This window comes from Podarcis gaigeae (assembly GCF_964106915.1).
Source record: "Podarcis gaigeae genome assembly, chromosome: 3".
NCBI classification, from domain to species: domain Eukaryota; kingdom Metazoa; phylum Chordata; class Lepidosauria; order Squamata; family Lacertidae; genus Podarcis; species Podarcis gaigeae.
In genome coordinates this window covers 50452101-50474743 of record NC_139680.1, presented here as the reverse complement: position 1 = coordinate 50474743, position 22643 = coordinate 50452101, and the positions used below count along the sequence as shown (strand labels likewise).

Genomic DNA, 22643 nt, shown 5'->3' with positions numbered 1-22643 from the left:
ACTCTGGCTGGCAGAGAAGCTCCCCAGAGTCTCAATCAGTTACCTGCTGGAGATGCCAAGGATTGAACTAGGATCTTCTGCATGAAAATTTGCATGCTCCACCCCTGAGCAAACCTTTCCTCTTTTATGAGGGAGAGAATTAAAGTTGCATTCATGACTGGCAGCTGGATGGGGAATGGATTCCATTGAAAAGCATTGGCTTGGCTCTTAAGATAAGCAAACTCCCATGTCTATCAGTTTCTACTCCTGTCCCAGCAAGCTGTCTTAATCAGAACCAGACCATTGGTCCATCTGGCTCAGCAATGTTTAAACAGACTGACCATGACTCTCCCAGATTCCCGACAGTGGTCTTTCCAAGTCCAATTGGGAATTGAAATAGGGACGTTCTGCTGCAGATGATCGCCATCTGAGCTATGTCCTTCTCCTGCTTCCAGGCTCTGCTCCCTGCCTCCCCCAAGGAGCCATAAGGCTCCACTCATCCCTCAACAGGGTTCCTCCTCCACTGCCTAGGCACCACCTGCTTATCTCCAAAGCTCTTTTTTTCTGGGCTCTGAGTTTAAGAATCTCAAAAGAGCTGGCAATGGTAATAAGAACTAGTGTTTAGATTTTCTCCACTGCAACACTTTGTAAAGTAAAACAGATAAGGGTTGTTGGCGAACAAGATAAATAGGGATTCATTTGAAAAGAAATATACTTTTGTCAATCAAGACAGGTTAAAGGCTGATTCACATGGCCAGTCCGCAGCACGTGGCCTGAGGTCTTATGAACTGGCTTGCAGAGTGTTTTCTTTGCTTTATAACGAGCTTTATAATTAGTGGCACTTTATGTTGCTAGGTGACAACTTTGTTGATTTTAAAAAAATAAATAAACAAAGAACTATTATAATCAAGTTAACTTTCCATCAAAAGCGGAAAAAGTACGAAAGTGGATAGCAAACTGTGGCACCTCCTCCCTTCCAGCCCAGTCTGCTTTGCCCTAAAATAACTATTCTAGTTATTCCACCTTTATACTGCTTGGACTGAAAAGTCTTTTTATTTGCTACTGTCTAACCTCATTCCACCACTGTTAGCTTAGAATTGAATTCCCCAAGCTCTGACCTCAGCTGAAGTGGGAAGAGAGAAGCCCATAAGTATTACCTAATGCAGATTACTGCACCCATTGGGTTCCCACAGGTGTTAATTATGCTGTGCTGGAAATTTCTCCAGAATGGGAAAGGTGACGCACTGACGTTTCCCCAAGTGCAAGGTACAGTAAATGTGTCACTGGTGAACCTGAATTTGAGCTAATCAACAGGGAAGCCATAACATTCCATCCAATATAAACATTTAGAAAAAGGAGAATTCAGTGGTACCTCAAGTTAAGTAGTTAATTTGTTCCGGAGATCCGTTCTTAACCTGAAACTGTTCTTAACCTGAAGCACCACTTTAGCTAATGGGGCTTCCTGCTGCCGCCACACCGATGGAGCATGATTTCTGTTCTCATCCTGAAGCAAAGTTCTTAACCCGAGGTAATATTTCTGGGTTAGCGGAGTCTGTAACCTGAAGTGTATGTAACCCCAGGTACCACTGTATTGATGTGTGGAGTGAAGCAATGAATGAAGTACAATAATCACTGTGTGATCCAAAAATGATTTAAGCTGGCTTATCTAGAGATGCCAAGGCCCTGAAAAACCCAGCAAATTGTGTGTGTTAATGCCCCCATCTTTTCCCAGGCCTTCACATCTCTAACTATTTATATAATTTATGGATCATGTTGTACAGGTATAATATTGTTGCTAACTGCTACTCCAGAGCAGCCCTACTTAATACAATACCGTTACCCATGAACAGGATTTCAGCTTTATTCTTTGTAGGTCACAGATGTGTATGAATCAAGAATTGTATTTTAACATCTGAGTTGCCATCAGCTGATAGGATACTTTTAAACAAGCAAGGAAATAAAACAATGCTTTGGGCGACAACCTGTTACAAATTACTCCCAAGGCTTACAAGGAATTTTCAAGTTAAGGTAAAAGAGCAATATTTATGTCTGGTGACCTGAAGGTAAGATAGTTGGATCCAGTTATCCCTGCATTAATAGAAGAACTCATTCACTCATTCCCTTGGTGGGGGGAGCACTCCTCTAACCCCCGCAGAGCAGATATTGGGGGGCATAGGAGACTGGGGTGAGTATCAGCAAAAACTACCTTCTTTCTACTGCCTGTGGGATCATCCAGTTTGTTCCTCTCTGCACAACTCAGGTTCCAACACATAATTTATTTATTTATTTTCAAAGCCAATATGGCTCTCTTCTGGCTCAGATTTAAAAAAATAAAATAAAAATGGGTGCCTATTCAGGACAATCTATTTTCCAATAATATTTTACAATCTAGCACATAAGAAGTCACTGTTAATTTATGAAGTGGATGTTAAAAGATAAATGGTTTAGGTATACAGTGGTACCTCGGTTTAAGAACAGCCCTGTTTACGAACTATTCAGTTTAAGAACTCCGCAAAACTGGAAGTAGTGTCCCAGTTTGCGAACTTTACATCAGTGTATGAACGGAATGGTGGAAGGGCACCGGCAGGGGGAGGCCTCATTAGGGGAAGTGTGCCTCGGTTTAAGAATGGTTTTGGTTTAAGAACAGACTTCCGGAACAGATTAAGTTTGTAAACTGAGGTACCACTATAATTCAATGTGGCCTGATTAAATGTAGGGTGAACCTTGTACGGGTTCATATTCCAACATTGTCGTAGATCTACTGGGTGCCCTCGGGCAAGTCAATCTTTCCCAGCTTTCGTTTCCTATCCACAATAATTTGGGAACATGATTGATGTCCCTTATACAGATGTTGTGAAGATGAATGATGATGGGAAACTACCCAAATTCATAACACAGAAAAGATGGATATTAAAGATTGAAGGGAAAATCCTAGTAGAGCCTAGGACTTGCCGATCAGAAGGTTGGCGGTTTGAATCCCCGCGACGGGGTGAGCTCCTGTTGCTCCTGCCAACCTAGTAGTTCGAAAGCATGTCAAAGTGCAAGTAGATAAATAGGTACCGCTCCGGCGGGAAGGTAAACGGTGTTTCTGTGCGCTGCTCTGGTTCACCAGAACTGGCTTAGTCCTGCTGGCCACATGACCCAGAAGCTGTACGCTGGCTCCCTTGGCCAATAAAGCGAGATGAGTGCGACAACCCTAGAGTCGGTCATGACTGGACCTAATGGTCAGGGGTCCCTTTACCTTAACCTTATGGTTTTTTTTAAAAATAGACCTGAGGATTCAGGAAAGAAACCCTGATTACTATAAAAAGGCAAATTATACATAATAAAAAACCTTGCAGATTCCAAGCATACTGGGTAAGAGGAATTTGGGATCTAAAGCTAAACAGAATGTAGTGCTCACGGAAACATTCATTCATAGAAAGAAGAAAAAGCAACTGGAAAAAAGTCACTCTCTGCACTTCCTAACACTATTGATACAAGAAGCAATGTGCCAGGAAGTCCACCTGATGCTGCTCTGTGTGTTCTAAAAATACCAAGCAATGCTGTCATCTTGTGAGAGTGTGGTATCTCATAATTTTGGCATCTGTAGGAACAGCTAGTTTCCAATTATCCTTGCTGAATCACATGAATAGCATAATGGCCTTTAAAACGCAGACAGAAAAATCTCAACTGATGGCCCATTATTGTATTACATTATATTACGTTGCATTATGCCAGGCATCCACAGATCCACTCACCTGCTTGCCATAGACAAGTGTCCTCAGACCTCTGCTGAGCTGGATGCCCAACAGTATATAGATCACCTCCCCCAAACTCTCGTTTGTGCTGCATATGCAGAAGGTAATACACAGTGAGAGTCTCTTCAGAGCATTGGAAGAAACGCCTTGCCGAGCATAACTTCCCCAAACCCAATGCAAATAATATAACTCTACCTCTCCCCAAGCCTTCTGCATGTACCAAAGGACCCTATGGAGGGAATGTGTATGATTTTATTTGGGGAAATGGCACAGAGGGAAAGGATTATTTTTCTCCTGTTGCCAAGGCCCTGATCCAATTCAGGGTCCTGCTTTCAATTTTCTTTTTCAAAACTGTGGGAGATCCTAATTATCAGCCTTCAACATGATGTCTACTTTGGCCCTCAAAGGTCCTGTTTTTGAAGGTACCGTATTTTTTGCTCCATAAGACACACTTTTTCCCTGCTAAAAAGTAAGGGGAAATGTGTGTGCATCTTATGGAGCGAATGCAGGCTGTGCAGCTATCCCAGAAGCCAGAACAGCAAGAGGGATTGCTGCTTTCACTGCGCAGCGATCCCTCTTGCTGTTCTGGCTTCTGAGATTCAGAATATTTTTTTCCCTGTTTTCCTCCTCCAAAAACTAGGTACGTCTTGTGGTCTGGTGCGTCTTATAGAGCGAAAAATACGGTATCTCTTTCTGAAAAACATTCTCTATTATTTCAGACTAAATAGAGTTAACATTGGACACAATGGATGTCACTGTCACAGGATACTCATATATTTTTTTATTTTGTGGGCAGTAAATGCCTTTGAGGGAGGTTATTTTAACACACATAAATTCTCAAAAAAGCTGCTTCACTCCCTTGTACCATCTTCTGTTGTGGCTTTCAAGTGTCAATTGTTCAGAATTTCTCTGTTGTGCTACAGGTGGCATGAGAGAATGTGGAAGCAGATCTGCAACAACACAAACAAGCTACCATGAGATTGTTGCTGTTCATCATCCTGAAAAATTTAGGCCTTTAATTATTTGATCATTATCTATAATCCACATTACGAAAGGAACATGTAGCTTTCTCTATTGCCTGTTTTGTTGATGATACCATTCATTTTTCTCACCATGTGCAATTCAGGGCAAACCGACTAGTGAGAAAAACAAAACATATAAGAAAGTAACTTATATGTTGTGGTACAGTTATTCTGGTGGGAGCGGAACAGGGCGGGGGGAGAGAATATCATGGACAGCGGATGCAACATGTATCAAACAATCACTAAACAGAATAGTTTTACTATCTGAGGATGTGTTGCTGCATTGTCATTATGAGCTATATGAAAGGAACTATAGGTTCAGAGGTTCAAAATGCCTCTGTGTCAGAATCCTCTCTCAACAGACTATGGTCCCCACCACCAGCATCATACACTTGGGAGCTGATCATGTGTAGAAGAAGAATATCACTGTACATCTGTTAATAAGATGTGCCTATAGTGATCACCTTGTAGGAGAGTAAACCTGAACCAGCTCTTAGTCACAGCTATGATAAGCACATAACTGGAATACAAGGCATTGCTACCTACTCATCAGCACCCCACTTTGGTTTATGGAGTTTGTTGTAAAAGGCTGTACTTTACATAAACCGCATGTGCATATGGTAAGGGCACCGCCTAATGAGATCTAATAAATGACAACGGACTAAACATCGCTAACCTGCTTTGCCCATTTCCCCCTCTTTGCATAAATCCTTTAGCCTGGAACCCAACTCTGTGACGAAGCTTGCTTAGCACCAGTGAAGTTTCCCACATTCAGAGTGACAACATTCTGGGCTGAGATGAGGGAATCAAAGTTAAAATCCAACCCATCTGCATCCATGAGTTCGCTGCGGATAATGGACTCCATATCACATTCCAAGCTCCCGTTGAAAATATCCAGGTCCAAATCACTGGGGAATTTATCATGCCCCATGACTGGAAGGCTCACGCTGCTGGAGTACAAAGAAGAGCCTGAGAGTGAGTCAGAAAGCGATTGCATAGACTGGTTGGCAGGTGACTGTTGCTGGTGTTTTGTCGACCCAACGTTGCTTGTGTCACTTAAGCCCATAGTACCGACGGAATTCGACAAGGCACGACTGCCACCGAGAGAGGAATTCTGGGACTGGTGCTGGTGGTGGAGCAGATTCTGGTTGACCAAACTCCCCTGACTTGGCTGGGCAGCAAACGACATCATGGGATCATTCCGGAGCATAATATTCCTGCGTACGTTATGGGCAGACACAGCTGTGCTAGCTTGTGACATGAGTGGATCGGACTGAGTCATCATGACATCGCTGTGGCTATGCGAATCCGAAGCCAGCAGATCCTGCAGTGTTTGGTTATTGTAATGCGAAATGGAAGAAAATGTAGCTTGCTTGTTCTCTTGGATGGTTTGCATGGGAGACTGACGGAGGGAATTCAGAGATGATGGTCCAAACACAGCGTTGTTGAAACTACTCGATGGTGAACCAAGACCTGAACCTTTGGAGCCGTATGGAAAACTTGAGCTTCTTTGCATGAGTCCCCCTGTGGGCGACTGCTGGGAAGAGGGGAGGGTTATATTGTCCAAAAGATCATCCATAAGATTGTCTGTCAGACCATCGTTCAAGTTCATGGTGCCCGCCATATCAGTCAACCTTGGCAGCTCAACATTGCCAGGTTTATTTACTGAGGGAGACATGCTGGGTGGACTACTATACAGCATAGGGGAAAGTGGAGCATCATCATCCTGAACCTCATCTAGCTCAGTGCTGGCCAGTATTGGTGACAAGCGGCCACTTATTGTACTGGCATTTGAATTTGTACGAGACCGGAAATCTGTCCAGGCGTCTAGCTCATCGCTGCTGCGTGAAGTTGGGCTACCTGGCCACTTGGAGAGCTGGGAGGGGCTGTCTTCGCTTGTTTCCTGTGCAGCTTGTAGTGCTGCCTTCTTCTTAGCTGCTCGTCCTCGGCTCTTGGTGTACTTGTTGCTGTTATCCATCGAAACAGCACGTCTCCGTGGCGCTTTCCCACCTTTCCCACCGTCAGGGTTGATCATCCACCACGAACTTTTCCCAGTTCCTTCATTCTGTACCCTGATGAATCGACTATGAAGAGACAAGTTGTGCCTGATCGAGTTCTGCAAGAGCCACAAAAAACAAAACAAACAAAAAACAAGGAAATTTAGAATAGGGGCAAATTTCCTTTGTCCATCTCAACAATCTAAAAATAACATGGAAAATAATAAGAAAAATTACTAATTCTACTACTACATCTATTATCAGCATTTATTGATGCTTAGGAACACTGAATTAATATGGTCCATTCCTAAAGAGCAGGGCTGGCTGACCTGTGACCCTCCAGATGTTGTTGGACTACAATTCCCATCAGCCCCACCCAGCATGGCCAGTGGACACGGATGCTGGCATCTGGAGTGACCATGCTGGCTGAGGCTGCTGGGAGTTGTAGTCCAACAACACCTGGAGGGTCACAGGTTAGCTAGACCTGCTGTAGGGTTATCATGATTCTTTGGGTCAGAGATGTTCCTGGGAAAGTGTATTTAGAACTGATGTCATTGTTGGTTTGCGTGTTTCAATGTGAATTTTTGAACAACTTCAATATGACTTTTTGACCTGACCCTCCCCTCCGATTCTGTGGGTTCATTAACGAAGGAGAACCCGCTTTCCTTCATTAAATAAAATCTCCCATTGAAAAACTTTACTGAGATAATCGTATGTTTATTTTAGTAAGCTGATGCATCAGTACATTGCTAGAAGCCAAGATAGTTAGTAAAGATATGCTGTGATCCCAAGCACATGTATTCAAAAACCAGTTTTGTAACAAGCTTATGTCCAAATCAAGGTCTTCATGATCAGGACGTAAAACATGTTTGACATGTTTTAACCTAATGGCCTTCTACAAATAGCACTAGCTATAGTTACTCACTCTACAGTTTATAGATTCGTTATGTATTTCCTCCTCTTTTCCTTTAGTGACACTCCTTCAGCGACATCTGAAACTGGCCTAATACTCTGGTGCCCAGAAAAGCCTCATAATTTCCCAAAGAATGCTTGCCATTATATACAACAGCACAGCCAACTGTTACGTTATAAAGAACTAGTCAACCTGTAAAAAGTTCCAACATGTTGACAAGCTTTCAGTGAAAAATTTAGGAAGTGAAAGCCCCATTGATATGCCTATAACTGCCTCAACTAAAAGGGAAAACATACCCACTGCCCAGAAATTTCTATGCCATTTGGGACATTTGTTAGGGTGGATAGACTCAACGCAAGAGGAAATGAACCAAGAGTTGAAAAGCCATTCCACCACCTCTATGAGAACTGCCTCAAGTTTACAATAGCTGAACTGAGCAAAATACCTGTAGAGTCTATACTTAAAAGTATAGCCTAGAGTAGCACTTTTGATTAAAGTTTTAAAATCTGGTAAAATCCCTCTGTGATGTTGAATGCTTAAATGGGGAGATTAACAAGTTCTTTTTGAAATATGGGTGAATATTGGTTGTATCTAGGTTTGAAAGACAAATATACATCTTTTGCCAGCATATTTTGAAAACAAAAGGCATCAAGAGCTCACAAAATACAGGTTTTTATATGCATAAAAAACTGTTTTTTGTGTACCACAGGGATAAAGTGAATGATTCACATTGGCATCCCTACCACTGACATAAATGGGATGGATGACATTAAGTAAATGGAAGACATCTGGGTATACAAGAAATCTGGTCCACATGCTTTTTTAATTCAATAGTAAGCACTTTAAAAAAACCTGTTTTGTCTGAGGCAAGGTCAATTAAAGGAAAAAGCCAGACCCAAGTTCTTCCTGCATCTATACACAGTAGGCATATATTGGAGTATCACTTTAAGAAAACAAAAAGTTATGCTAGCCACTATTCTTTCTGTGTAAGCAAAGATGAACGGCTCCAATAATTTTTTTAAAGGTTCCCGAGCATTTTCTTTTCACTTTGCCAGATAACGGCTTTGATCCACAAACCATTTGCTCTGGCACCCTCTGGGTTAAGATTACTGCAATGCATTATACATGGGGCAGCCTCTTAAGACAGTTTGGAAACTTCAGTTGGTGCTCAATTTAGCGGCCAGGTTGCTCATTGGTGCAAGACAGTTTGAGCATATAATGTAAATCCTGGCCCAACTGCATTGGCTGCCAATTAGTTTCCAGGTCCAGTTCAAAGTGCTGGTTTTGAGTCATAAAGCCTTAAAGGCAAGGGTCCTCAAACTATGGTCTGTGGGCCGAATCCGGCCACCAGGGTCCTGAACCCGGCCTGCCTGCGCGGCGGATCGCTCCAGACCCCACCCCCCTTGGCAAGGCCCGAGGCTCGGAAGCGGCTGGGCGGGAAGAGCCCTGAGGTAATGCGGTTGTTACTGCTGGTGATGGCTGCTGGATAACGGTGCACTGCCCCTTTAAGCCGCCGGAGGGCAGGGTGGCAGCGAAGGAACCCCTTCCATGCCAGCCCTTACCCTCCTCCCTTCCCCTCTGGCTGGCTCCATGCTCGCCAGAGCAGCACCTCACTGGCTGGTTGCCTCCTTAACATGCACACGGGTCCCATGCGGCAGCCTTGGCAGAATGGAAATGGCACCCTGCCTTTCTGACAGATGTAACAGAGCTACTCAACAGTTTCAATGTTCAACTTCAAGGAAAGGGGAAGCTCATCTGTGATATGCATTCACACGTGAAAGCATTTCAAGTAAAATTAGACCTCCTCATTAAACAAGTGGAGGAGGAAACTTCTGCCATCTCCCCACAACTCAAAACCTGTTGGCGGAAAAACCAGCAGTTGCATTCCCAAACAAAACATGTGTGGATTTACTAGAAATGTTGCAAAAGGAGTTTCAAATTAGATTTAAAGGACTTCATCACCATGAACAGGACATACAGCTTTTCCGGAACCCATTTTCTGCTGACATTGAAATTGTTGATCCGATTTACCAAATGGAATTGGCCGAACTACAGAACTGCGACTCTCTGAAAGACACATTCAAATCAAGCAGCCTCACTAATTTCTATGCATCTCTCCCCTCTGAGACATATCTTAATCTCAGGAACCATGCACTCAAAATTGCAACCATCTTTGGCACCACTTATGTCTGTGAACAGACTTTCCCCCGAATGAAACACCTGAAATCTCCAACCAGATTCAGATTAACTGATGTACACTTGCATCACTTGCTATGACTAGCAGTGACAAATATGGAACCGGATATTGACCATCTCTCATTAGCCAAAAGCAGGCCCAGTACTTCCCGTTGAAATACTTACAAGTTTATGTTGATTAAAATCGTTCTTCATGGACCACTAATAAAATATGTGCAGTGTGCATAGGAATTCGTTCATATTTTTTTCAAACTATAGTCTGGCCCCCAACAGTGTCTTGGGGACAGTGAACTGGCCCCCTGTTTAAAAAGTTTGAGGAACCCTGCTTAAAGGGCAGGGTGAGCCGCAGAAGAAGGGTGGTATATAAATTTAATAAATTTAAATAAATAAATAAATAAACAAAACCCAGAGCCCTGTGAATATACTCTGATGGGCGCATAGTGTTTCTACGTATGTATGCACTGAAACTCCCACATGCATAGAAGAATCTCTGAATTTAGGAGAATATGTCTTTATTTCTTTTCTTAAAAACATAATTCTAACAATTGTGGATTTTTTTCTTCACAATTCTCATATTCACAAATAGGAGAGCCAATATGGTTGAGAGGTCAGTGTTTTTGACAAGGCATTCTGGGTTCAAATTGACCCCTAACATCCCAGAGTGGACTTGGTCACCTCAGTATTCCTCATAGTTCTCTATGGGCCCTGGAGGTTGTTCTCAGAGCATCTTATATTGTCTCATTAGCTTGACCAGGACCACTAACTGGCCTTCCTACTTCAGTATGCTATTTGAATGTGTTTCATGCTTTCCCCCATCTTCTTTGGTCAAGGAAAATTGGCAGATCCCCTTCTGCAAGAATTTCCCCACTCCTCCTAGCTCCTGTCTGTTTCAGTCTCTTCCATACCGTGTTTACCTTATGGAGCTTGCCCATTAATTCAGACACCAGCTGCAAGCCTACCTACTGGAATACAGAGGCTTTTTTGTCTGGGATCAACATGTGGTATCAATTTATCATTCCCAACAACGCAACAAGGAATCCACTTGCTTTAAAAATAAAAAGGGTTGTGTGATTTAACTCTTAAAAGTCTTCCCCCTTTCTATATTTTAAAAAATAAGCCTGCAGATTAGCAAGATGAGATACAGCTTTGGAATCCTTGCTACATGACTAACTGGCTCTGTGTGTTTGGTTCACTTTTTTTTAGCAGCTCACTGGGCATGGCAGAGAAAGGAAACGCTAATGTATAAAGCTATACCCAGCTACAAGTGTGACCTTTTGCAGATTAAAGCAAGAGTTTATTTTCGCAACAGGGTCATTTAGAAGCAATGAATTACAAGTCAGCAGCACCGTCTGACTAGCCTACAAATGCTGGTAATATTCTCTAAGGAGGCTGTTCTACTATTCTAAAGCAATGTGGAACAGGGTATAAACTTTACTACTGAGTAAAATAATTCAGGGGAGGGGCAATATTTATTTATATCCTGCTTCCAGAAAATTGTTCCCCGAGCTTACTGATTGCTTACATTTGTTCACTCTATGGCATGAGGGCTTCCCACAGAATTCACTGGGCTCAAGAAAAAAAAAAGTGCTTTATTTTCAAGCTATGGGTCAGGGCTAGACAGTGCTTAGTATTTATTTATTGCATTTGTATCCCAGCCTTTCTTTAGAGCATCTCTGAATGGCATACATAAAGGTTTATCTCACTTTATTCTAACCAGAAATCTGTGAAGTAGGTTAAGCTGAGTGACAGCAATTGAACCAAGGTCACTGACTCATCTTCATAGCTAATGAGAGATTTCAGCCCGGGCCTCTCTGTTCCACATTCAGCAGAACAAAATGGGGGCGGGGGCACATGCGACAAATAGAGTCTCTATCTCTCCACTGAATATGCCTCATTGGATTTTGGTAACAACAACAACAACAACAACAACGGCTTGCCCCAGCCACTCTGGGCAGCTTCCAACCGATATAAAACATAATAAAGCATCAAACATTAAAAACTATACAGGGTTGCCTTCAGAGTTGTATATTTATCTCCTTGACATCTGATTGGGGGGCGGGGTGGAAGCCACTACTGAGAGGAACCTTTACCTGGTTCCCTGTAACTTCACTGGGAACCGCTGGAAGGCCCTCGGACCTGGACCACTTGTTGTCTGGGCTGGACAACGGGAGTGGTGATGCTCCTTTATAGGGCAAATGCTGTTTAGCGTTTTAAAGGTCAGCACCAACACTTTGAACTGTGCTCAGAAACATACTGGGAGCCATTTTAGGTTCCTTAGGACTGGTAAAGTGGGATGAATTTCCTTGGACACTACCTCTGGATCCTAGAGATTCTTGCGAGGCCCCACAAACCGAGCCACAACCTCTCTTTGCAGGCTCCACACTGGCCCTGCTTCACACCCTCCTTGAGAGTTTTTGCCTGGCTGGAATGTGTCCTTGAACTCTGTTAATGTGTCATGCTTCCTTGGATGGGGGGTAGAGAGGAGTTTGTGTGTAGAAATTAGCCTTCTGTACAAAAGGTTTCATTTATGTTTGTTGCTCTGCCCACTTTAGCCTCCCACCCACCACAGGCATGTAGACAGTTGAGGTTATTGTAGGCTCTCTGAGGTGCTCCAAGACATTGTGTTATTATTATTCTAAGCATTTCAGGGTTCAGCCCTACAATTCTGGGGATAGGTCTGGCTCAAATTTCTGCACAGCGGTAGCTGATTCAGCTCTATTAGGCTTTCCAACTCAGTGAAAAATTTTTGGGGGTTAATTATGTTTACTGTATGAATTTACCTAAACATAACTTTTTTTGTCAGAATAAAAATAACTATCCTTAATATGGGAGCTTGAAAAATCCAAAAACAACGTTTATCCTAATATCTTTAATCTGCATGTACTTAATTGCAAAAGGAACACACCCACCCCAAACACACACACCTCTTGGACTTCCAGCCCTTCAGATCACAGTCAGTGAATTCTACTTAGCATTCCAGCCTTTGCACGAAGTTATTTCAAAAGCATACAACCAGGCATTTCAACAGTTGAGGGGGGCTTTTCCCTGAAGTCCTTAGTAATATTTATAAACAATTCAAGTTGGGAAATTATTTGATGAAAACCAACTGAAAAGCAGCCTACGCATGGCAAATGCTCCATGTGGCAGTGATCATTTTCACTGCCAGGAATGTCTCTATGCTGTCGCCCAGGAATGCTTGGTGGTCGTGTGGCGATTCTCTTCATAATGGGGCAATCCTCTACATAAAATAGCTGTTGCTGGGAATAGCAGCCATGTGGAGGTTATTTCAAATAGCCTCCATGTGCTTTTCATATGACCAACTATTTAAAGTACCTCATCAAAATAACCCCAGGAGAATCTGTTCTGAACACCAAGAGCAGAAAATTGAACATTATAAAAAGTGTTTCAATGCTCACTTTAAAAGGGGCAGCATGGAAATGAATAGTTTAGCACACAGGGCATCATGAGATCTGATCTGTACGTGTGTCCTTTATCGGACTGTCAGTTTTGACCATCTTTTAAATGGAGTCCAGTTTGAAGATGTACCTGTTTACACAGGGATTCCCATGATCGCTGGACCTGAATCTCCTGTTTTAATTGTGGTTTGAATTGGTGTGCTGCTTTAATGGGATTGTTTTATTGTGTATTTTAATAATTGTGCACTTGAATTATGGTATATTTCTACAATGTTGTGCAATTGGTTTTTTATATTTTGTGAACTCTTTAAGAAGCCATCTGGGCATTAAGCAGTGTATATACATTACTACTACTACTACTTCTATTACTACTACTACTAATAGAGTAGTTTTGCTTAAGTAGTAATGGTATGTTCATTATCTGTTATTCAAATTCTGATCCAGAAAGAGACATCTGTGTGTGGAAGCAGCATTTTACACATGTATTTGATACTGATTCAGGTACACAGACCTATGTATCACCTAGGGCCATAGCTCAGAGGAGGGCAGTGCACATGCTATGTATGGTTCAATACTTGGCATCTCTTGGAGAGCCACTGCCAGTCAGTGAATAGCCAGTAGTGAACCAGATGGACCAGCGGTCCAACTTGCTTTAAGGTAGCTTCATATACATGTTCTGATATGTTAAGATCGGTGTTTGAAACTCCCATTATTCTAGGCACATTTTGTGACAGGGAATTTCATTAGTGCAAGCAGTTTCTGAGCTCTGGGCGCAGTACTGCACCTAAGATTTCAGATTAAAACTGCAGAGTGGAAGGAAAGGAGGACCTTTTCCTGCCTCCCCACTTCCAGCTGAAGACTGGAGAAGAGACCCTCTTAAGAATATTAGGTGGGTGGGACTAGACCATGTGAAAAATGAACTTAAAATTTTAGCTGCAGTTCGTTCATTTTCAGCTTTGTGTTCTTGTGTTCTTGTAAAGAGTGCACCTAGACATTCCATTGTTGCGCCTGTAACCTAGCTTTAAGGTGCCATTTAGCTCCTAGTTTTCATATCTCCGTTTCTAACACTGGTTAAGATCTCCTTAGGAAGCCCTCAGAGTGCACCATTACCTGTTGAATGTCCTACTGTTGGAAGTGATGCAAAGGCAGCAAATGGTCCAACCCCAGGTGAGGAACTCCCTGCTCATGTTGGCTTAGCTGGCAAGCTTTCTCTTTAAAAAAAATGGCAGAGACAGGTTCTTTTCAGAACTTTAAATTTAATTTAGAGCCAGGGATAATTGGACTGTGCTGGCATTTATGGTCTTGGGATTTATTATTTTGTTGATTTTAATGAATTGTTAATGATTTTTAAATCAATGAATAAAGGTGTCCATGTGGATCTGTGCCACAGTCTTGATCTTATCCTCACCAAAGTGGCTGGATAGATGCAGATGGAGAGGCATCATCCTGAGATACGTACTATGCTGGTGCGTACAACTAGCTGTGCTCAACCAGAACTGAATCAGGGCCAGAAACAGTCTGCTTACTGCTCCCTCCCTCCCTCCCTCCCTCCCTTTCTAACAACACTTTCAACTGCTACAATAAATAAACCCACCCTGGCTGAAAATATAGCATCTGGGAATTGGCAGAACACATCAGACTTTCAGTCAGCAGCACCATTTCCAGTTATCCTATAGACAGCCTTCTGCTGACCACAGGAGACCTCTAATAAGTAACATTTGCTTTGCGTGAAGAGAGCATGCTGTTTGCCGTTTACTTTTTTCCACTGGGAAGAGAAATACAGGGAGAAACGTCACTGTCAATAATCCAAATTTTGCAATTTTCAAAGTCTTAACCCCCCCCCCAAAAAAGGAGGGGTAGCCTAAGTTTTTAAAGGAAAAGTATCAAGAATAACCTTTCATTCGGATTAAAAATATTACATGTGTGCTCTGTTTATGAGGAACTTCAGGAGGAGAGATAGCAATGGTTAAATGGCTGTGTGGCTTTTATTTTTCAAATTTAGAAACTGTCTCAGTAGCTTCTTGCCCAGCTGTTTTTGTTCTTGGAAAACTACAGAGAACATTCCATTCCACTCCGCCAAACCTGCACTTCCGGCACACATTGGACATTGGAAGCAGCTCTCACAGACACATTCTCTCCCCCGCCCTGAACACTGTCTTTTGGCCAAGTGCTCCAGCAGCTCTTGTTAGTATAAGGCTGCATGCATGTATCTGTGCTTCCAGTACATGCAACCCACGTACATTGCAACACACATACAGAGCTTCTTTCATGCACAAGTGCCAGCATTCGCAAGGGCTTTGTCAAGCACTGTAACATCGGGGAGAGAACTTTCTCTGTAACCAAGATGCCTGCAAGAAAGCATCTGCAGTACTGAATGGAGGGGAAGACCTTGGGCACATGGGAATTCTGCAAATGAGCAACAATTAAGCTCCAAAATGAATATATTTTCTGAAATGCTGCATCCTTATTAAAAAACTGACTAGACCAATGTAAAAGGAGTAATCGTTAACAAAAGCAAGCCAGCAAACAAAAAAAGGCCCGTCTCACCTCTACCTGCACATTATGTGTGAGGAAACTTTGGTCCTCTGAGGTTGCTGAATTACAACTCCCATCATCCCAGGCTGGTGGTCATGCTGGTCATGCTTGCTAGGATTGATGGGAGTTGTAGTCCAGCAATATGTGGAGGGCCAAAGGTTCCCCACCCCTGCTGAACATGACCTATATAAGGACTGCAGATGCTTTGAAGCCTTGACCAAATCCCAGTTTAAAGTCATCGTTGAAATAAAACAGAGATGTTTGCAAGCATCCCTGGGCATGTAGATGTCTGTAGGTGAACACAAAGCAAAATGGACCGTGCACTTGATTCAAAATGTCAGTCCTTGAACTGGTAGGATTAGCTCTGGAGCACACAGTTAGGAGAGGGCTTGTAAGAGGGTCATCTGGAAGTCTTCCTTTGTTTTTAAGTAGGCCATGGCTCTCTTACACATTGCTCCTGTGTGTAGTGCTCACCTTATTCAGAAAGTTGAGGGGCATGTCTAGCATTGTAAGTTCAAGCCTTCAAGCTGTGTTTTCTCAGGAGCTTTTGATAAGGAACCGAGTCCTAAAGAACCTAAGAATCCTAAGGAACCAATGTAAACCTTTGCCATTCATCCTCCTACAGAAACTGCAGTGAGAAGAGGAACCTGATAGGAATGAAGACTGGGGAGGGACAGAGAAGTGCTGTTTGCGGAGACAAAGCATTACCACCAACACCACAGTTTCCCCATAGGTACATGTGTGGTAATACTTGTCTCACATTGTGGCCAGAGTCTATGGGGGGAGGGGAGAGGAAGAAACTCCAGCAGTTCAAATAAAGGGTTATCAGTAGGAGGCGCTGTAGTGGTTCATGCAACTTTGATAGTCAGCTATACAAAATGTGCCATCACTGGATTATTCCAAAATGTTTGGGGCCAAAAGTAAATTGTCTTTCAAGCACCTGGAGTTGTTTCTTCTCTTTCACACACTGCCCTGAAAGTCTTTAGATAGGCTGTGTAGCTAGACTTTGATGTGAAAGAGTTGCAAATGTCCAAGTGGTCATCTGTTTCCATTCTAGGTGGGATGGGAAGCAGAGTGATTGGCGAGAAGACACCTTGTTCTTAAAACACATCAATTCAGCAAATTGTCAACCCACGCCAACACCTTCTGTTGCTAAACTGATCCCCTTTGCTGCACATGTTAAAGCCCCAGTGTGGAAGCTGCTTTTCTGCAGGGTCAACCCATGACACACTTGAAATATGTTTAAAAGCCTGTGAGCACATGGTGGTGGTGACTGGGCACAGCACATGGCACTTTCTCCCAGAAATGAACCTGCTTTGCTTTTCCGAGAAGCAGCTCTTTATAGCAACTGCTTCTAGTATGTGAAGGGAGCACAGCCAATGAGGGCTTGAAACAAACTGAAGAGACAAACATTAAGAGAGGAATGTGGAACATTCTGGTGGTGCTTTTGCTGAATCAGAACATTCTTGATGGGGGGGAAAGTGTTTTATATATAAGAATCTTGTGTGAACAGTGCAAAAGAATGGTGATTGGGTGGGACTGTTTGGGGTTTTCTGTTGAAGTTGGTGTTGCTGTTGTTTATTTGCATCTTTATTTTAGATATTGTGATTTATGTAGAAATTGTACAGTTTGGTTGTGTACTTTTTAATGTTTTATTTATTGTTTATGACTTCTTTTGTTGTGTTGTACTTATGTATTATTTTCACATTGTAAGCCACCTTGAGCATGGTTTGAACTGTAGAAAGGTGGCATACAAACAAAATTATGCATGACTGAATTTTGCTGTTGTGATTGTAGCCCTCAGCGTATGAGGACACCTTTAACTTCAATTAAAATTTTAAACACCAAATTGCTATCTCAAAATTATTATTTTTCAACACACAATCTATCCTGTAGTTTGCATATTTGAATCAATTCAAAGGCCTCTTTCTATAGCCACTTAAATGTATTGTTCCCATGTTATTATTTTCCTCAGTTAGAAATGTTAAGTTTTATGTGAAAAATTACAAGGGTGAGTCAGTGCTGGCCCTCCTGTTATGAAATCTACCCATTTTATTGAGAGCAGTAAGCTTTGGAAATTGTGACTAAACTAGCTATTCCATAACAGGAAATGCTGTGTATTAGGCAGGGAACAAACACTAAAACTAATCAAACCAGTGTGTCAGCAAAGTTTCAAAGACCCTGATCCTGAAGGGTTTTTTTTTCTTGTGCCAAGTGCGGTGTGTCTGTGTGCTACCTCAGCCATGGCAGTGAGAGCAACTGGACTTGCAAAAACTTCTTTATCTTTAGGAATCTGAAAGTTTTGCCACAATTGTGTGAGTGCTTCACATATAAAAAGCAAGAAATGCCCCCAGAAGCCCTTCCCAAAGGTAGCATGGGAAAAAAGAGGGTACAAGGAATAACTAGTTGACTAAACATGCTGGGTATCCAACATGGGTATCCATAGTACCACTTTAGCATTCCGTTGCCTCATTCTGCATGTCTAAACAAGACCTTAGTTCAATGGGGCTTACTCCAAGGTAAGTGTGCATAGGAAGCCACCTTAGTAATGACCAAGTTGGCTGGATATGGGCCAGACTGAGCATTTAAGTTGCTGAGTTGGAACACTATTTAAGCTAAATATTACACATGTGAACTAGCTCTGAAGCTCAGGGACTTTGAGTCTGGGAAGTATTATGTTATGCTATGTTTCACTTATACATTGCTTTTGGGACCAAAGGCCCCCAAAGCAGTGAGCAGCATATTAATATAAAGAAAGATAAAATGAGCATACAGTACAATAAGTTCATCAAAACAACATAAGAAAGCAAAAACAATATATACCCACCAATCATACTAAGTATGTATTATGGGCTGCATTTATGCTTCCTACATTTCACCGCATGCTTGGAAGCCAGGTTAACTTGAATCCCCCAACTTGGGTGCTCTAATATCTCACCTAGGAGTAAACCCACCCACATCCAGTCAGCTAGCAGGAGTGCCCTTGCCCTCAACACACACACACACAGACACACAGACACCCCCCCCCCCCATGTTTTAGTAGGTCTGTGCAGGTCCTTCAACAATTAGCATGACATAATAGCCCTTCTAGCCAGAGGCTTTAAGCCACCTCTGGCCTTGATTTTTCTATTACGAATACAAATCAGAAACAGGAACCTCTGTTCCATGAGATTTAAAACATGTAATAAGTTTATCATTGCAGAGAGCAGATAATCTGATTTTTAAAACCTCTAGAATTTAAAGTATGTTACATTCTGGTTGCCAACAGACAAAGAACATTTCAGCTTAATAGTTTGTGTCCCTTCATCAGGGGTGGTGGTAGAGGGGGAAGTAGCTAGCATTTGGTTTTTTCTTTTCTTTTTATCATGGTTCTTTTGCATATTCAGAAACATTTTTTAAAAGAAACAGATTGAGTTCAAGTTTATATTTTAACCAAATAAACCAAGTGCCACTAGTTATTTTTAACCAGATCACCATTATGCTTTGAATGCAAACATTTTTAATTATATCATACTAATTTCTACCACCAGGGAACAGCTGTTACCAATGTTTGGAAACAGCCCAACAGGTAATAAATGTATGGATCTTTCTTTGACCTATTCCCCTCCCCACCCCACCCCACCCCACCCCACCCCCATTTGTGGTTTTTCCTTATACATTCTCATTTCGATGTTTATTGTGAAGTTCTGAATTAAGTCCATTCCATAGCTTCTAACAATACAAAAGAATGGCTTCACAAAACTGATCAGCATTATTCAGACATGCTACTGCCTGAATATGTGTCATCCAGAGTTTGAGCTCAGATCTACAGCAAACACTCCCATTGAAGTGAAAGAGGCAGTACCTGAAAAGAGAAATAGGTTTTGTTTTTTAATTTTTTTGTACCTACAACCTATTGAATCTCCAAAGGCTCGGAACAGGTAACATCGTGACACCATAGCCTTATTGCCATTTAGAAAGAAGTGGGACACTCTGGCAACTGTGGAGCAAAGGTGTTTCTAGAAGGCCCTCAGTATGGAGTCTCATATGGTCACCCACCCAGAGACAGAGAGATCTTATTTAAACACTAAAAGCTTGTCGGACCCTCTGTGAATCTCCCTCCTTGATATAACAAGCAGGACAGCTCTATGTCCATTGATAAAAGAATATCTGACACCAAGATATACAATAAAAAGGATATGTCAAAGAGAGAGCATTTACGTTGGATAATAGAATTAAGAAAACAGTACAACAAGGTTCTAGCTAAACACAGGCCAGATGTTCAGGAGATGCTCACATGAGTGGCCTGGTTTAGTCACTCTCACCATGTATGGGTGCCCTCTGTGGGGCTCTGTGCCTTAGAGACTTTGCAGAATTACAACATCTAACACACGAACACACACACACTTTAAGAAAGAAGTACACAAAGGAACTTCAGGAATGTTTTAGCTTCTAAATTTACTGGATGGGCTCCTAATGCTAAAGAATAATAGCATGATGTAAGATCCTCTTGAATTGTGGTTGAACTGGAAGGGCCAGATGAGAAGGTATTGCGGTGAATAATTATTTCCAGGACATGCCCCACTTCCACCCTGTTAAAAACTCTAACGTGATGCATGGCGGGGAAAGAGCCAAATCAGTTTTGCAATTCTTTTCAAGTGGTGTGATATGACAAAGATTCTTCAAATTGCAGGCCTGTGCAGTGATCAGATTCATTTATTAAATAAGCATAAAAAGTTATCTTTGGATTCAAAACACAAATTTCTTTGTATGTATGAAAATGATAAATCATATTTCAACTAGAAAAAAATTGAAAACTTTATCTGCAAAGCCAAAGAAGCAATAATACCTAGTAAGGTTCTTATAAAGGTATCATAACAGCCCTGTATTTCCTCCATGAACAGGTCTGTAAATGGTCTTTTCAGGTGTTCCAGCAGGATGAAGCTGTGGGTGGCCAGGTCTGAATGTTGATCTGGAGGGTGTTTCTCCAACCCAGAGCCCCTGAGGGCATCTGCAATATCACCTGATCTGCAGAAGGTACAGCCACACACAAGGGCAGAAACTCAGGTTCCCAGTGCTTCTATGAGGCCTGGGCAATCATGAGGGTGCCTGTCAATTGCACAGTCTGGTGTTATACAACCTTGTTCTCTACCGCGCCTGAAAAGAGCCTTGAAACTTGAGCATACATAGCCCAGGAGGCTAGGCCACAGCTTCTGGACATTTCCTAGTCATAAATCTCATTTCAGTTTAACCGGAGGTCCACCACCTATACCCCAAACTCCACAGATGACCTTCTCAGACCAAACTTTTCTCATGCATGTTCATCCAAAGAAGCACCCTCAATATGGTCAGCAGCAGCAGCAGTACTAGATAGCTGAATAAAAAGTGTCATACACATACTCAAAGAAGGCATGCTTGAACAGCTCCTCAGATCTTCAGTCTTAAGTTGCAAGAGAAGTTGTAGCAGTTTCAAACCAACAGTAAATTGATGCCGATTGAAAAGTTAATTCCATCTAGCTATTTTGTATTATAGTTACTATTACTTAACCATTTATATCCCAGTGTTCTGCATTTATATTTGTCTCCCCTTCACAATCCCACTCACAATCATTACTGCTCTTGTTGTACATACGGGACACAGAGAAAGAACTTGTCCAAGGTCTCCCTGCATGTTTATAGGTGAACTAGTACTTGACCTCACTATTTTCTATTTTTAGGTCAAAATTACACACTGCTAGATGCCACTGAAAATTTGTCACGTTGGCAAATGACTAGGCCCAATAACACTTAAGAAAAATAAAACTGCTGCATAACCAAATGCTTTCCTTCCTTCCTTCCTTCCTTCCTTCCTTCCTTCCTTCCTTCCTTCCCACCAAGGAACTGCATCCTTTCTATACTTTTAACAGTTACAAGGTTAACATGTCAGCTCCTCCAGTCTGTGCATGGATGACCATTCATAGAGAGCCAGTGTGGTGTAGTGGTTAAGAGCGATAGACTCGTAATCTGGTGAACTGGGTTCGCGTCTCCGCTCCTCCACATGCAGCTGCTGGGTGACCTTGGGCTAGTCACACTTCTCTGAAGTCTCTCAGCCCCACTCACCTCACAGAGTGTTTGTTGTGGGGGAGGAAGGGAAAGGAGAATGTTAGCCACTTTGAGACTCCTTCGGGTAGTGATAAAGCGGGATATCAAATCCAAACTCTTCTTCTTCTTCTTCTGTAACTACAATACAGTTTGTGCCTGGATAGGTAAACTCAGTCTAGTTATTTCCGATCTTTTACAAATAAAGACGGTCAGAAATACACACCATCACTAACTCCTTGCTGACCCTTCAAATGTTTGTCTGGGTTGTACTACTACTTATAAGGGTACCATATTTCTAGAAGTAAAATTCGGGACACAAAAGTTGTTGAGGGAAATGAAACTCAAAAGTTTCATTTTGCCAATTCCCCAAAATTCCCCCCGGACGCTATTTTCACCGGTTAAATCCCGGACATGTCAGGGAAATTCCAGACATATGGCAACCCTAACTACTTGCCACAGTCGTATAGGGTGGGGGTGGGTGGGTTATGATGACTGAAAGTTACTCCATAAGGGACAACCTATGTTTTTGGTGTGTTGATGGAAGTAGCTAGTAACTGCCACATAACTGGCCTTGGTTTTTTTCCCCGTTTTAAGAGGTATCTTCAACAGAAAGGGGGGGGATGTTCCACCTTCTACTCCTTCATTTATGTATTTATTTTTTGTAGCTGTAACAGCTGACATCTTTCTCAGCTGTTTTCTCAAGATATCTGCCTGTGACATGAGAAGAAGGAATTGTGTGTGAGAGAGAAAGGAGTCCCTACTAGCTCAACTAAAAATTTAAGCAA

General features: G+C 42.2%; 1 protein-coding gene across 3 annotated transcripts in view; it reads right to left on the bottom strand.

Annotated features, from left to right (window-relative positions):
- FOXO3 (forkhead box O3) overlaps positions 1-22643 on the bottom strand; it is a 110409-nt gene that overhangs the window by 8317 nt on the left and 79449 nt on the right. The window contains exons 2-3 of one of the 3 annotated variants that reach the window (XR_014562251.1): positions 5418-6857; positions 4585-4669 (exon numbers count right to left, since the gene is read on the bottom strand). The exons of 1 other annotated variant lie outside the window; for it this stretch is intronic. Coding sequence is in view for 1 of the 2 variants with exons in the window: in XM_083731276.1 (XP_083587402.1) it covers positions 5454-6857 (1404 nt within the window). In the remaining variant the exon portion in view is untranslated. The remainder of the gene's footprint in view (positions 1-4584; positions 4670-5417; positions 6858-22643) is intronic. One more of the 3 variants, XM_083731276.1, reaches the window with a different exon arrangement.